This window comes from Heterodontus francisci, chromosome 23 (genome assembly GCF_036365525.1).
Source record: "Heterodontus francisci isolate sHetFra1 chromosome 23, sHetFra1.hap1, whole genome shotgun sequence".
Classification (NCBI taxonomy): Eukaryota; Metazoa; Chordata; class Chondrichthyes; order Heterodontiformes; family Heterodontidae; genus Heterodontus; species Heterodontus francisci.
The window spans coordinates 54,962,411-54,980,002 of record NC_090393.1 but is presented as its reverse complement, the minus strand read 5'-3'; the positions used below and the strand labels follow the sequence as shown (position 1 = coordinate 54,980,002).

Genomic DNA, 17,592 nt, shown 5'->3' with positions numbered 1-17,592 from the left:
CAGGTAATGCAGAGGTTATAGAAAGGGAGTAACTTAGAACAATCATCATCACGAGGGAAAAAGTACTGAGCAAACTATTGGGGGTGAAGGCAGACAAGTTCCCAGGGCCTGATGGCCTACATCCTAGGGTCTTAAAGGAAGTGGCAGTGGAGATAGTGGATCCATTGGTTATAATATTCCAAAATTCTCTTGATACGGGAAAGGTTCCAGTGGATTGGAAAAAAGCTGATGTAACGCCCTTATTCAAAAAGGGAGGGAGGCAGAAAGTAGGAAACTATAGACCAGTTAGTTTAACATCTGTCGTTGGGAAATTGTTAGAATCCATTATTAAGGAAGTAATAACAGGACACTAGAAAGTCAAAACACAATCCATCAGAGTCAGCATGGTTTTATGAAGGGTAAATCGTGTTTGACTAAATTTCCAGAGTTCTTCGAAGCTGTAATAAGCAAAGTAGATAATGGGGATCCTGTAGATGTAGTTAATCTGGACTTCCAGAAGGCATTTGATAAGGTGCCACACAAAAGGTTAATACACAAGGTAAGTTCACATGGAGTTAGGGGCAATTTATTAGCTTGGATAGAGGATTGGCTAACCAACAGAAAACAGAGAGTCGGGATAAATGGGTCTTTTTCTGGTTGGCAAGAGGTAACTAGTGGGATGCCGCAGGGTTCGGTCTACGGGCCCCAATTATTTACAATCTATATTAATGACTTGAATGCAGGGATAGAAGGTACTATAGCCAAATTTGCAGATGACACTAAAATAGGTGGGATAGTAAGTTGCAATAAAAAAATAAGAAATCTACAAATGGATATGGATAGATTAGATAAATGGGCCAAAATTTGGCAGCTGGATTTTAACGTGGATAAGTGTGAGGTTATCCATTTTGGTCAGAAGAATAGAAAGGCAAATTGTTATCTAAATGGAGAGAAACTTCAGAGTGCTTTGTTGCAGAGGGATCTGGGTGTCCTCGTACATGAATTGCAGAAAACTAGTTTGCAGGTACAGCAGGTGATAAGGAAGGCAAATGGAATTTTGGCATTTATTGCTAAAGGAATAAAGTATAAAGGTAGGGAAGTGTTGCTGCAACTGTACAAGGCATTGGTGAGACTGCACCTGGAGTATTGCGTACAGTTTTGATCCCCTGACTTGAGAAAGAATGTAATTGCATTGGAGGCAGTTCAGAGGAGGTTCACTAGATTGATTCCAGAGATGTGGGTTTGTCTTATGAATAGAGATTGAGCAGTTTAGGCCTTTACTCTCTGGAGTTTAGAAGAATGAGAGGAGATTTAATTGAGGTATATAAGATGATTAGAGGATTGACAAAGTAGACATAGAGAGTGTTTCCTCTTGTGGGGCAATCTAGAATGAGAGGTCACAGTTTTAGGATAAGGGGTAGCAGATTTAAAACAGAGATGAGGAGAAATTACTTCTCTCAAAGGTTCGTGAGTCTGTGGAATTCACTGCCCCAGAGTGCGGTGGATGCCGGGACATTGGGTAAATTAAAGGAGGAGATAGACAGATTTTTAATTAGAAATGGGTTGAAGGGTTATGGAGAACGGACAGTAAAGTGGAGTTGAGGCCAGGATGAGATCAGCCATGATCGTATTGAATGGCGGAGCAAGCTCGAGGGGCTGAATTGCCTACTCCTGCTCTTAGTTCTTATGTTCTATTAGCTCAGGTACAGATTTAGCATGCTTGAAGTGTTGACCTCCTTCTACTTGTGCTTCAATGAGGTGTTGTCTCACTTCCTGCTGGTCACTTGGAGGATGTATTTTGCTTGGCAGTATTGTCTTCTACTTTCTTCCATTCAACAGCTCTGCAGGTGCTTTCAGGTTCTTTTGACCATTTGGACATATCTTTCTATAAACCCGTGTCCCCATGGGTAATGTGGTGATGAGGTGATGGTATTGAACCCATACTGTTTAAAAAATTCCGTAAATTCTCTGGAGGTGAATATTGTGCTATTGTCACATGTTAATCTTTCAGGAAGCCCTTGCTCAGCAAGATCAACTCGTACTGCTCAAATGATTGTTGTGACTCTCAAAGCTTTCACCTTCCAGATAAAAGTGAATTTTAAGTAGTAGGCTGCAACTATGAGATAACACTCTTAATTGTATTTGAATGAATCAGCTCCTACAGTGTGTCATAATCTGAGTGGTAGTTCAGTTGCTATCATTTCCTCTTTCTATGTGTGTTTCTGTACTTCTGGCATATACATTGTATGTAGACACAATATTTTTTGATGTCTTTGTACATGCCTATCCAATACACAACTGATCTAGCTCTGAGCTTGCACTTCTCCATTCCCACGTGGTCTTCATTTATCTTCTGGAGAAGTTCTTCCTGCATTGGTTTGGGTATGATTATTCAGGATCCGGCTAGCAGAACACCATCTTCCAGTGAGATGTCATCTCTGATAGGCCAGTACTGCTGTATTGCTGGCTGTGTTTGCTGTATCTTACCAGGCCATCCCAGGATCACTTGCTGAGAGAACATTTGTAACTCCTCGTCTTTGCTGTTCTCATCTCTAATTTGACTCAGTTTTGGTGTTGTTATATTCGCTTGGTGATGAATATTTATACCTAGATCTTCCATCTTATGTTTCTCTTGTGGCGACAACTGAGATAGGGTATCTGCCAGCACCATTTCTCTTCCTGGCTTGTTTTTCAGAGTGAAATTGTAACTTGGTAGCCTCAAGACTAACCTCTGCAGTCTTGCTGGTGCTTTACATAGATTTTTTTTGTAGATTTGCTCCAGTGGGCGATAATCACTCTCCAATGTGACTTTTCTCCCATCCATACACGACTGCCAACAGCTCTCTTTCTATGTTGGTATATCTGGTCTCAGCTGGTGTTGGAGCTTTGGATGCAAATGCTGTTGAAATTTCCCTCTTGTACCAGGGCTGCTCCCAGTCCTTTTGCATAGGCATCTACTTACAGAGTAACAGGTTTCTTTCTGTTGTAGTATGACAGACATATGTCCTTGCATACTACCTTTTTGAGTTTGTTTAAACTCCATCTTCTTTCATCAGCTCCCGCAGGTTTGTTGTGTGTTCCTACATGTGCGGTATGAAGGAGTTCATGTATTAGAACAAGGCAATGAAACTTCACAACTCTCTCTTGTCTCTTGGGATTTCCATCCCAGGGATAGCCGAGATTCTTTCAGGACTCGGCTTGACTCTGTCAAGTGTGTACACCATTCTGAAGAACTAGCATTCTGTCATTTTCATAATGCATTTGTCTGTGTTTAGCTTGATCCCAGCTTTCCTGGTTCTCTCAATGGCTTTATGTAGATGGTAGTGATGATCTTTTCCATCTACACCATATATCTGGATATCATCAGCTATGCGGACTGCTCCTTTACATCCTTGTTATGTCTTGTCCACTTTCTGCTGGAACGCATCCTGGCTCACTTTAAGGCCAAAGAGTAGATGCAGGAATATGGACTGTCCAAAGGATGTTGAATGTTGTCAACAGCGAAGATTCCTTGTCTAGCTTCTTGTGCCAGTAGCCATTTCTGGCATCAAGCTTGTTGAAAAGTTTTGGCCCTGACACTGCTGGTATGATCTCTTACATAGGGTAGTGATTTCTCTTTATTACTTGATTAAGATCTTTGACATCTAGGCAAATTCTTAGCTGTCCATTTGGCTTCTCTCTCACCACAATGGAATTTACCCAATATGTAAGCTCTGTGACACTGGCGATCACCTTTTCTTCCCTCTCTTGGAGCTCTCTTTCAAGCTTTCCTTTTAGTTCTTTTGATACTTTACTTGGGGGATGAATCACGGATTTAATCGCTCAGTCAATAGTGATGTGATACTCAAAATCTTCAAAGCATCCAACTGTCAAATCAAAACACTCTGGGTACATTTGTACCAGATCTTCTTTGCTTCTGATTGGGGGGCGCTTTTCAATGGGTGTACTATCTTCAACCCTCAGTGTCACTTCTTTCATCTCCTGGTTCATTGAGATAATCTGCAGCTCTTCCCAACTGCTCAACCCCAGGATAGCAGGACCATCTGTTTCAGTAATGTCGAATGTACAGTTAACATCTTTTCCTTTGTGTGTCCCTCTGATTTGGGTTGTTTCTAGCTGTTGAATCTCAGTTCCCACGTATGCCGTTAGCATGATGTTGTTTAGTTTCAGAGCACCTTTCCTTGGAAAACCATTTTCATCCAAATTTTCAGGAAAGATCTTCTGGTATAGTCTGAGTGGGATGATGTTACTCTGTGCTCCGGTATCAAGCTTCACCTTCCGGTTTATCATTGTGGGCTTACTTCTAACCCTCCTCCTGATCTGAATGGCTGTATGAATTTCTTTTCTCTGGGAACTTTTGCATCCAGACATTTCATGCAGTTGTATGGTTCCTACGTCTACCGTGTTGTCAAACCCATCGTCATCTTCCAGGGTATGGACGTATTGGTTTCTTTTCATACTTGCTCTCCCTTTTGCGCTGTCTCTAGTGACTCATTTACCACCTTCTTCCTTTGTTCTGCACATCTTTTCCCAGTGATTGGCCTTTCTGCCAGCTCTGCAGATTGATCGATATGTGGGACATTTCCTTCTGTCTGTGAATTCATGTGGTTGTCCGCAACTCCCTCATGTCTTTCGCTCTGTCTAGCGTGCATTCTTTTGTTGCTGTTTCACTGCATCAACCCTGCTGTCTTTCTCTTGGCTTAACTGAAGGCTAGCAGTGTCATCATCTGTCTGCTTGTGGCTTCATGTGCTTTGGCAGTGTCTGTAGCCTGCAATATTATTAACTTGTCCTTCCCAATTAGAGCTATTTGCATGTCAGGGTGTGCAAAACCCCAAATTTGCTATTCTATCATCTTTTCATGTGTGTCCTTAAATTTACATTTTCTAGCTGCATTTTTCAATCTTGTTACGAAATTGTCAATAGGCTCACCTAATTCCTGTCTGAGGCCTTGAAATTCATATCAACATATCCAATGATTTGATTTTGGCTGGAGATGGGTCCTGAATTTCTCAAATTTTGTCTGGGTTTCTGCTGTCCTCTTCACTCAGCACCCAGCTATTAAACAAATTTAATCCTTTATCTTGTGCCCACAGAAGGATATAGCTGACCCTCTCCTTTTCGCTAGTGCATTTTAGAAAACTATTGAATGTCAATTTGTACTTTTGTTTAAACTTCTCAAATGGCTCAATGACATCATCATCTTCCCAATTCATTATGGGCTGTAGTTGTGCATTTATTGCTGTGACAGTGGCCTTTTTGCAGTTTTTTCTCTCTCTTTGGCACTAATTTGGGTCAATTTTCTGTTTCCCCAATCTAATTAAGCCTTCATTTGCAACGTTTTAGGCTGACCTGCTGCCACCATATTATGTCTTCTGGTTCCTTTATGTTAGAAATAATCACACTTTGGACAGAAATGCTGGAGCTCATGGTATTCCATTCAGTTGTCCATGCTGTTTTTATGAAACTACCCTAGAGTGGTATAGTGTTACATATCACATGACTGTAGTGCAGCAGTGAAATGTGGCCCCTTGGAACACTCTTACATGACAATTAGTTCCTGGTTAATTAGTTCCTAGCTCTTTATGACTAATATAACAATATATAACAGATACAGATGAGGAAGGCCATTTGGTCTAAAACTCTGCATTTTGTGTTGGCTCACATTTTAATATTATTGGGAAAGGTAATGGTCTAAGACTGAAGCCTCTAACTGTGGCACAGAGTGGTAGAGTGGGGCATTAAACCCAAGATCATCATCCTTTATTTTTTTTTCTGTTCCTGTTATCTTTATTAATTAATCCTCATTGGAGGGGCTTTATTTTTAAATTTCATCTGCTGATTTTGGAGCAAGTAAACCAGCAGAGTAAGACACTTTTTGAGTGGGTGTTATTTAGATATTATGAGACAAATCCTTTAGTAAAGAGTTCCACTGCCTGCCTTTAGCCTTTCAGTTCTATAGATCCTGCTTAATGCCAATTCTGCCTTTAACTGATGACAGGAGCCAACTGTCAGCTGTGGCTCAGCTGGTAGCACTCTTGCCTCCGAGTCAGCAAAGTGTGGGTTTAAGTCCCACTCCAGGGCTTGAGCAGAAATATTCAAAGCTAACTCTCCAGTCTAGTCCTGAGGGAGTTCTGCACAAAAGTATTGTCTTTTGGATGAGACATTTAAACTGAGGCCCCGCCTGTCCTCTCAGGTGAATGAAAAAATCCCATGGTACCTATTTGAAGAAGAGTAGGGGAGCTCTCCCCAGTGTCCTGGCCAATATATATCCCTCAATCAACATCACAAAAACAGATTATTTGCTCATTTTCACATTGCTGTTTGCGGGAGCTTGCTGTGTGGAAATTGGCTGCCACATTTCTTATATTACAAGAGTGACTGTAGTTCAAAAGTACTTTATCCTGTGGTTGTGAAAGGTGCTATATAAATGCAAATCTTTCTTTTCTTTTTAGGAGAGCATTCCCTTTGCAGTCATTGGCAGCAACACTGTGGTGGAAGCACGAGGTCAGAGGGTGCGTGGACGACTGTATCCCTGGGGGATTGTAGAAGGTGAGCCTGCTGCCGGAGGGGAAGTGAACCTGCCTCCAAGTGACTATATTCACAAAGGGCTGTGATGTGTGAGGCAACTTTTATTCGGATTTAAACCTGCGAGGAGAGGAGTGTTTTAGCAAGAACTCCATTCTCTCCTTGAACAGAATTCTGTAAAAACACAAAATTGAGTATTCTAGAAATGAACAAAAATATAGACATCAGTGTGCTTGGCTCTGAATGTAATGATAGATGAAAGGAAACTTTCCAGTTAATCTATACCTTACCAGATCAGGCCACTTCATGATGATGAAATAAGATATACAAATGAAAAGATCCCAAGTTGAGTCTAGGATCTGAGCTCAGTTAGCTGATTTCATCTGGGACAACTGTACTGTGGCATAATTGGTCTTAATGCAAACCATGCTTGGGAAGGGATACAAGGAAGCCAATATTCCTATTCCTTATTGATATCCAGTGACTCCTGCTGATAGATACCCAATGTGTGGATGTTGGCTGAAGATAAGCTCAAGGTCTGTGGTGATGATCCCATGACCAAATAGCTTGTTGACACTCTATATATAGGCTTGCACATTACGTTTAATTACTTGAGTGGGTTACTGAAGGGCTGCTGGTGATTGTGGAACCATACCTTAACAAGAACCATCAGGAGAGGATGGAGAAAGTTGAAAATGGCCAACTAACTCTATGCCCCTTTAAGTTATGCAATAGTCATCTCCTAATAACATTGTATTGCTGCTTCCTAATATAAATAAGAGAAAAATGGGTAAAAGCATCAAATCCAACACCAGTAACATCACACTGGTGGTCCGTGAAGAGACAGACATACATAGATGAGCTGCAATTTTGCTGATTGCTGCAGGTGGAGGGTGATTGGCCATATGTGCTCCCAAGGCTGTATTATGAGTCCCATTGATCACTAACTGTACTACTCAGTGACAATGGTAAACATTATTGAGTAGAATTTCCACTTTGGGTGCAAGCAAAAAGTTGCACTCAAATTGCACTTGAAATCATGCTGTTAAGTTAAAGTTCAAGGGATAGAGTTTCCACTTTGGGCACAATGCAGCTGTTTCATAAAGGTTTCTTTTCCTCTTGAGTTTTTGCTCAACTCATTTGCATATTGCTGAACACAAAATCTTCCACGAACTAGTGCAATTGGGCAAATTTTATGAAATTTAAAAATTATTCCTTGATACGATTAAGAGTGGTAACTTGGTGCCTTTTGATTAATACAGCTGAAAGTGGGTTTGTCACAAAAAAGAAGCAATTTCAATCACAGTGTCAACCTGCTGTGAGCAACCTGATTTTAAATTGCTGAAAATGACCTAAAAATGTACAGAACCATTTGCTAGTTATGTTGTGGTACACTAGTCAGTTTCTGATTAAATTAGAAAGAAAATACATTCAACAGCTTTTAAATCATGCCTATTAGTATCCTTGTGCCCAAAAGAAGCAGCTTAATTTTTAGAGTCTCCTCAAAAACCTGCAAACAAATGCAATTAGTGGAAACTCCCAAGGGAGTGTGGGGGGGAGGGGTCGTGGCCACTTCAGTTGACAAGGCAGGTTTCTAGCGTGATGTTTTTTAAAAACTAGCACAATGTTTGTGGAAATTCTTTGTACTAAATGTAATTTTAAATTCTGTAGTCTTTTGCACAGGTTATGCTGATTTCAGGTGAGTTGTGCCTAAGAAACTAGTAAAACTGAGAAGAAACTGCTTCCAAGTTTCCACTAATTTCATTGCATAATTGCAAATGTAAAATGTGCAATGAACAGTGCAATTGGGCAGATAATAGAATGGAATTTCTTTTTTCCCTTCTTTCCATTAAAATGTATTCCTTGATGTATTTAAGAGTGGTAAAAGTTTTATTAATACAACTGAACCTGGGTTTATCAGCAAATAGAAGCTTTTCTTGGGCTGAATCTTATTCTGCTGATGGAAGTCCCTGCAGTGGGCCAGAAGGTTGGAGGGGGTCGGGGGGGGAGACCCCACCTCGGCCCTCCATTGGACCCCTGTTGCAATTCCACAGGGGCAGGTAATTGCCCACTGTTCCAATAAGCGACAAGCTCCCGCCTCCAAAGCTGCTAGCCAATCGGAAGGCCGGCAGCTCTGCAGTACTGGCAGCGTCACTGGGAGCAGTGGCTACTGCCAGTACTGCAGGAAGCCCTGGGGTGGTGCAGGAGGGGGAAGCGATTGCCTCCCAGAGCCCTGGGTTTCCCCCAAAGGAGGGACAATTCCCGACCCCACTTGGAGACTGCCAGGTTTTACCTGGTGGCGTCTCCATGCCATTAATTGACCACTTAAGGGCCTCAATTTGCCTGGAGTGAGAAGGCCATCCTTGGGAAGGCGACGGGCACTCCAAACCCCTGCCTACCCATGCATCTTAATAGGCACCCCTGCCTCTGTTCCTGTCCCTAGGTGGCCCATAAAATTCAATCCAAGGTGTCTAGTCCTCCAATTCTGAGTAATTTAAAATGACTTAAAAAAATATTGTTCCATTTAATAGTTTCATTGGTTTACACTGGTCAGTTTCTTTGGAAGTTAAGAGGTTTTTAATGTGAATTTAAAAAAACCGTGCCTACTCCTGCGCCTAAAGAAATGGACAGGATTTGAAGAAATTTCCCAGTGGAATCTTGCCGGTTAAACCTGGAGACATGGTCCGTTTTATGGGTGAGGCTTGATTTGAGAGAATTGAATCTTGAACCAGCATGAAAGATTGCGGAAAACATGAACATATGAACATACGAATTAGGAGCAGAAGTAGGCCATTCGGCCCCTTGAGCCTGCTGCGCCATTCAATAAGATCATGGCTGATCTGTTTGTGTCTCGAATTCTACACTCCCATCTACCCCCGACAGCCTTTGGTTCCCTTGCCTAAAAAGAATCTATCAACCCCTGCCTTAAAAATATTCAATGACTCTGCCTCCACCACCTTCTGAGGCAGAGAGTTCCAAAGTCGCACAATCCTCAGAGAAAATAATTTTCCTCATCTCTCTCCCAAAAGGGTGACCCCTAATTTTAAACAGTGCCCTCTAGTTCTGGACTCACCCACAAGAGGAAACATCCTCTCCACATCCACCTTGTCAAGACCGTTCAGGATCTTATATACTTCAATCAAGTCTCCCCTCACTCTTCTAAACTCCAGTGAAAACAAGCCCAGTCTGTCCAACCTTTCCTTATAAGACAACCCGCTTATTCCAGGTATCAACCTAGTAAACCTCCTCTGAACCGCCTCCAACACATTTACCTCCTTCCTTAAATAAGGAGACCAAAACTGCACACAGCATTCGAGATGTGGTCTCACCAATGCCCTGTATAACTGAAGCATCACATCTTAACTTTTATTTTCAATTCCTCTCATAATAAAGGATAGCATTCCATTAGCCTTTTTTATGACTTGCTGTACCTGCATACTAACTTTTTGTGACTCATGCACGAGAACACCTAGATCCCTCTGCACCTCGGAATTCTGCAGTCATTCTCCGTTTAAGTAATAACTCACTTGTGTTTAAAATTCTCTGATTTTTTGCATTAGTTCAGTCAGTTCTGCTGGACTGTGCAGATATAACAAGCGGAATAAAGTAGAAACTCAACCTAAATACTCACTTCATGATTTCATCACCTACCACAAGGAGGGACGTGCATGATCCAGACACTATTTGGGGCATAGAGTGGCATGGACCCATGCAATATAGCCTTATATTATGCACCTTGTACAGAAATAAGAGGATAAATAAAGTTAACTATTGTCATCCTGTTAGAAAGGGCCCTTCACCTGTAACTGGAATTCTCCTCAATTAAAGTGTGTTAGGTCTTAAATCTCTGCAGGAGAATCAACTGATCGTCCAGCTTAACTTTGGCGGGAGATCCATGGAAACCTGAAGAAATAGTATAAGTGACATTGATTCTGTTTCTCTGGGATTTCCGCAAAGATTCCACTGAAATTATGCCAGACAAATGGGAGAACTCCCAGTAAGTTTAACCCCTTAATGTCTGAAATCAATGCAATAGCACCACATGAAACTTGGCCGTCATTGGTTTTGACAGTGTTAAAAAGTATATGTGACATCCATGTGACTTTTACAATCTAAAGTAAGAGAGATTCTGGTGAAATCAATGGCATTTACCTGTTGGTTTTTTAATTTAAACTGAGGAAAAATGACTAGATAATGTTACATTTTTGGATGAACAGGGTTCTTCCAGAGCCAGTGATGGGACTGTGTGGCAGTCACTTCTTTACACTGAATTGATTGGACCAAGCCTTTGGTTCAGAGTAACATGCCTGCCTCTGAGTCAGGAAGTATAAGGTTTGGACCCCACTCCAGACAGTCCTGGCACGAGAGACTGGAGCTTCAGCTCTGAATTCTGCATTGATGTCCATTGGTATACTTGAACCCAATGGGTTGTGAGGGCCATAAAAACTACCCCCCCACCCCACCCCACCCAGGCATAGGACTAAGCACTCCATCAGCTCGTATAAAAATGGCTGTGTCCATGAATGATGCATTGATATTGTGGTGTGCTAATCCTCCCACAACTTTACAAATGTTCTCCAAGGGAAGAGTACAAACATATAGATACAACAACTACTTTGGGAATGCAGCCAATCAGTGAAGGTTTAATTTTCGTTTTATTTTCATAGTGGAGAATCAGGCACACTGTGACTTCGTAAAACTGAGAAATATGCTGATCCGGACGCACATGCAGGACCTGAAGGATGTGACCTGGGACATTCACTACGAGAATTTCAGAGCTAGGTGCATCCAGGAGATGACCAGGTCTGTTTTTTAATCTCTCTTGTGCTTATCCTCCTGCGGGGAACTAGATCTGTCAGACAACTAAGTTTTATTCATTTGAATGGATGCTATGTAGCACTGTGGTGGCAAAGTATATTCAACCATTAGCACTCAGGTCTGATGGAAGGATGCAGGCAACCCACCTCAACTGCTGACACCACTCTGCTGTGTTGTAGATCTCAGAAGCATTTCTGTGTGGAGATGTCAAATGAAGACCATTATGAGGGAAGGAAAAACTGAGTGAGGTTTGTTGCTGGACAGCTGTGTGTCCCTGCTAACAGCTGGCTCTTGAGCAGCAATTGGCCAAAGCCTTTCAGCTCTCATCTCTGTTGATATAGTAACAGGGTGGCAATGGTGCTGTGGTCTGTGTACTGAAATGGATCAGTGATGCATTTATGCAAATCATGTCCATCATTACAAATTTATTACTTATAGTGGCCATGAAATTTCACAGTAATTTAATCTGTGAAGGGAACAAATTCTAATGGTGCAATTGATATCATTTGTAATTACACCATATATTAGAAAAATCAAAATGAGTAATGATCATTCAGCTCCATTAAAACCCATCATTCCAGTATTCCAACTCTCCCAGCCTAGCACCCAATGTGTGTACGAACTGTGGCCCTGAAATTCCAAGGGGGTTCTCCTGAGCTCCTATCTTAACATAGGCAGGAGCCTGAAGAAATGAGCGAACATGGTCATCGACACTGTTTCTCCAGGGGTTCCACCCATTTCCCATAAAAGTTGTGGCAGATCAGGAGAACCCCCATGTAATTTCCAGGCCTGTGTCTTTACTACCCATTCTGGCACATTATTCTGATGATCTTGCTTGCTTTGTTCGCAGAACTTCCTAGTTTATGTCATTTGATTCACTCTTCACTAAATAATACTTGTACCTTCTCAAGGGCAGGTAGGGATGGGCAATAAATTGCCAGTCATGCTCACATCTCAAGAACAGATATAAATCTCTGGGCCCATTAATCTGCCTAATTATACAGTCATATTCAGTATTTATCATACCTAAGGTATTTAATAGTTTATACACCCTACAGGGCTCACTTTAACCATCTTCTTTGCAGACAGAAGAAGGTTACACTGTCAACTGTTCTTGTGGCTGAACACTCTAAATGCCAATAGTTGCATATCGCTTTTGCGGTGTGGCAACCAGAACTGTGTGATCTGGCCAGTACATTGTACAACCTGAGCCTCACCTCAATAAATTTACCTTCCACCATTCTGTCTATGTATCCTAACCTTTTGTCAGCTTTTTCAATGGTCTCATTGCACAGTCTAGGCAGAGGCAGTGACCCAGTGCAGAATGCCGTAATTCTATTCCATTCATGTTTTACTTTGCTTCATCCAACGGAAAATCATTTTACATTCATTTGCAACTGATTTCATCTATTAAATCAGATCAAATTCTATGTCACATTGTTGCGATTCCATCAATATGAAGTCAGTTGCAGAACTATTCAGATCACTTCATTCACTGCATTGAACATAAGCAAAAGCTGTTTAAAGCATGCACCCTACTAACAGCATTAGCAGTGTTAGGCACTGGATGAATAGATTCTCCATGAAGGTTCATACCACCATGCAACATAATAGCCATTTATGCCATTTCTCCTGGGTTTCCATTGATCTTTTGCCAAAATTGCACCACACCAGGAATAAATGCGGGGGTTTCTCCTGCACCCTTGTTGTAACTCTGGTGGGAGACTGGTGGAGCCCGAGCAAAACAACCTCAGCAGACATTTTAAGCTGTTTGCAATGTTTCTCTAGGGTTTCATTTGTCTCATGCTGAGTTTATGACTGGAGCTTGGGAAAACCACCCTGCAGTATTTCAAGGCCTGAGTTTCTTTATTCATCTTGATTTGATGTTTTGAAATTGGGCCCTAGTCAATATCAAAAGTATCAACAGGAGAATAAAGCCACTGAATTTTTCTTTCTTTAACTTTCACAGTAAATTGACCAAGGACAACCGAGCAGAAAGTCCGCTCCCCTTACTACCTGTGCCAACTCCAGATGCAGAGACAGAGAAACTGATCAAAATGAAGGATGAGGAGGTGAGTATCTGGGGTGATATAAAAACAAGAAATGCTGGAACCACTCAGCAGGTCTGGCAGCATCTGTGAAAAGAGAAGCAGAGTTAACGTTTCGGGTCAGTGACCCTTCTGGAGTGTCTGGGGTGTGCAGGTCATGCTGTCTGGTTGAATATTCTGTAACTATATGAAGTCTAGTAATGCTGACCATTATTGTGAATGAGCTAAGCTGACCATCTGTGGGAATGAAGTAAATGTTTACTTCATTGTTGTGACTTTCAACATCTAATCTTTTTGCTGTCCTTTTTGTCGATATTTTTGCAATGAATTGTTTCTGAAAGATGTCATGAAGTGCCATGTTTCAAATTATGCCAGGTGGAACATTTCATCACTTTAATGATGGGCAATACAATTATGAATTCCTAGATGGTAGGTAGTGCCAGTCAATTGTGATCATTAGCACAGTTTTATCCATTCTTAGGACATGACCAATGCTGACAATGCCACATTTATTGTCCATCCCAAGTTCCCCAGTGATGGTTTGTTGAAATACCAAAGGACTACACTTTCAACCTGCTGCCTGGATGTGAAATTGGCATTGCAAATTTGCTGTGCATTGTAGATGCCACCCGAGTTTGTTTTCCATTCAAATCATTAGAAAGTTAAATTGGATAGCCGATCTGCAACGTCAATTTTACATCTGGGCGGTAAGTCGAAAATCCACGCCGAAATCTCTGAATTGACCAAGTAGTCAAATTGCTCGCACCTCTCTGTCATTGATATAGAGAGGTTTCATTGTAGCAAGTGCCAGATTTCCTAGTAAATGAATATCATTTAATGTCATGTAACATTCAATTAATATGCAGTCAACTATCTGCATTATTCATTATCTAAATGTGGGTGTTCCCAAACTCTTTAGAGAAATATTGGCCTACTGTAGGGGCGGGATGAATATTGAGTAGGTGTACCTTGACCAGTAGTGTCGAGAGCGTAGCTGCTGTTTCTCGCTGATATGTAGCAGTAGCTGACAGTGCCCAGTAATTTGGACTTTCGTTCTGCAGCTGCGGCGAATGCAAGAAATGTTGCAACGAATGCAACAGCAAATGCAAGACCAGTGAGTGACGGATCGACACTGAGTGAAGAACAAAGACTCACCTCTTCAGCCAAATCCAATAGGAATGAAGAAGGCTGGACAAGAAACAGGCCATGCCTCTGGGGGAAATGCACTGTACAGAATCATGTCCCGTGTTTCCTGTTATACTCCAGAGACAGCTCAGAGGCGATCATGTGTCTGGCCTACTCTGTCTAGTGCCACCATATCATTTACATATCCTGCTTGTTTGTTTGGGTTTGTATTTAATATCTTGTCAGTACAATTGAAAACCATTCAGAGAAGTATCGACATCGGAATGCTTATGTGAAAATACTCTTTACTAATAAATGTTTTCAAATTGGTCTGACTTCAGACAGTGGGCTTTATTTAAAGGCGAGGAGTGCTGGTCATTTTTCCATTTTGGTCCCAGTGACATATGCCTGGATTTTCCATGACGGGGGGAGTGGGGTTCCTCTGGCGAATTCCCGGAGAAAAGGCAGAAGTTTATGTTTTTTGTCTGAATTCTGCCCGATCTCCTACCAAAGTTATAGTAGGAGATCGGGAGAATCCCGGGGACATTAAGGGCGATAATGCTGGACAGGGACAGAATTGGACAAAGCTCGGGTACGGCTCAGAACATACCCCTGGACTTATGCCAGTGAACTCTGACCGTGACTGCGCCAGAGTTGAGCATGATAATGAACGCTTTATTTGCGTTCACTCTCGGTTCTCAGGTTGACGCCAAGTGAATGTTTCTCTGCTCTGCACTGTGATCTCTAGTCCATTGAGATGTTTCTCAAGATGAACCCAATTTGTGTTTCACGAGACACATGGGCCTGAAATTCTGCAGGGCTTCTCCAGATTTCCCCTTTACACTTCAGCAGAACTCCGGGGAAATGGTCTAAACGGTCCATTTGCTCAATTTCCCCTAGGGTTCCAACGATAGCCTTGCCGAAGCTACGGCAACAGACCAGAGGAAACTACAGAATTTCAGTACCATTCAAGTCACATTTCGGATTGGAAATGCTGCACAGAGGCTTCCCTTCAAAAATACTTCATTGGATGGAAAGGGCTTTAGGACATCTTGAGGTTATGATAGGCGTTATATAAATGCAAGTTCTTCATTTTACACAAGTTCAACATTTGAAAAGTGTATTGGGCGTTTAGGCCCAGACTAACTTTAAAGTGAGACAATCGCCTGCAGTTCGGGTCCTGACACTGGATTCAGGCAGCATATACGCTATCTACTGCAAAGCGAAACACTCTCAGTCGCAGCGTGAACGCACCGTAAAGATACAGCAAAACGATTCTCCTGTTTTAGAATGTATCAGCCATTACCCCTTCCCGCAGTGCTCAGAGATACCATCCTCCTGTTCTATATGTGGTCTCAATTTATTTTTTCCCCCAAAATATACTTTATTCATAAAAATCTGTAAAAAAAATACATTGCAAAACAGTTCCAAGTTGACATTCCAGAAAGTGCAAAAGAAATCAGTTTCCTTCCATACAGAACGTGAGCTGCCTCACAACCCTTCCATATATTGGTGCATACAGCCCGAAGGGTTTTACACAGGTTCCAGACCCTCAATATACCCTTAATTACGATGAAAGTATTCATTGCAGATTCCATCATATCCAGCAACATATGATGACATAATGCTGGGATGGTCCTGGTAGATTTCACTCCAGTTTTAGATCAAATTAATGGCCTTGGAATTCAGCAAGATGGGAGATGGGCAGAGCCTCTATTGAAATAGTATGAACAGTTGAATTTATACCATTTACCTTGCGATTCTGCTGGCCTCCCACTGAAGTTATAGAAGAGGCATTTTGAGAAGCACTACAGATTTTAAGGCCCATATGTGTTGCCCATAACCCCTTGAATTTACAGACCCTGAGGTCACTCTTATGAAGTTTTAGAGCTGGTGATTTGTGCTGTATAGAATAGGAGCCATTAACCTGTTTCCACACAATTTCACTTCAGCGTCACCTTGATCACTGCCCCCGATATACCCACTAAGCAAGCTGTAATGTGAGGTTCGATTTCACTTTGACATGTTCTCCCAAGGGAAAAACTAGAATGTAGGATAAGATAGGGGGTAGGGTATGACTTGAATTTTGATGTGTGATGTGGTGGTAATAAATGAAACTGAAATACATGATAGAGCTTTAAACACAGAGCTTGGTGAGTGTTGGGTGAATTTGCGAACTGGAATGGCTTGCCAAACAGAATGACAGTGGTATGTAGTGGGTGACCAGTTGTACAGAAAGTGTGTTTTCAAACGGAAATCTAATTTAGTTTCCTAACTTTAAAAACATCACAGGTCAGTGGAATTACTGTCAATCAGCTGCAGGAAATGTCGTTGCCTTGAGATACTCCAGCTCAGAGCCCTTTGCAGGATTTTGCCCTTTAGGTTGGGACCCTAATGTCGGGATCAAATAGGGGTCCGAACTCCACAGTGTGTGGGGAACAGTCACCTAGCAGTGATTTTCCCTGAATTGGCCTATTAGTGGCCAGAGGGCAGGCTTTCCATCCAATTAAAGATAGTGGCTGTGTTGTCGAAGCTGGAGGGCAAATAGGAGGCCCTGTAGTACAGAAGGAGAAGCAGCTTGCAGTTCAGGTAAGGAATAGAGGGCACCTCCATTTTGAGGCACACTCATTCCAACTTTTTACACTTTTAAATTAAAAAATGTCTTCAACAGCTGGGTCACCATTGTGGAGGTGAAACGCCTCCTCAGAGGCCCTGTGGCCACAGCTGGGGCCAGGCAGGTGGGAAGCGCCTTAAAACACACGTAGAGCACTGACCCCCACCCGAGTGTATTGTCGGGAGGCCACCTCCAGGCAGATGATCTAGTCCCCAAGACGTCAGGGGACCCGGAGTCTGCCTGGATAATTCCAGTCAGCCTCTGACATTGGGCTTTAATAGGCCTTTAACTAGCTCAATTGTCTACCTGCTGCTTGCAGGCGGGTAGCCCTGTCGTCCCCCCATCTCACTTCCAGGAAAATAACCTGGGGACGGGATAGTGCTGGCAAACTGGCACCATGGCTGGTGGCATGAATTTTTGTGCCCAAACACCTCTGCACTCACTCCCATTGGGGCCTAAAAATCCTGCCCCTTGAGTTGGCA

General features: G+C 42.2%; 1 protein-coding gene across 2 annotated transcripts in view; it reads left to right on the top strand.

Annotated features, from left to right (window-relative positions):
• septin5a (septin 5a) overlaps positions 1 to 14,836 on the top strand; it is a 120,572-nt gene extending 105,736 nt beyond the window's left edge. For both annotated transcript variants that reach the window (XM_068055330.1, XM_068055331.1), the window contains 4 exons: positions 6,433 to 6,529; positions 11,173 to 11,308; positions 13,293 to 13,395; positions 14,433 to 14,836. In XM_068055330.1, coding sequence (XP_067911431.1) covers positions 6,433 to 6,529; positions 11,173 to 11,308; positions 13,293 to 13,395; positions 14,433 to 14,489 — 393 coding nt within the window. In that variant the 3' untranslated portion in view covers positions 14,490 to 14,836. The remainder of the gene's footprint in view (positions 1 to 6,432; positions 6,530 to 11,172; positions 11,309 to 13,292; positions 13,396 to 14,432) is intronic.
• The last annotated feature ends 2,756 nt before the right edge of the window (positions 14,837 to 17,592 follow it).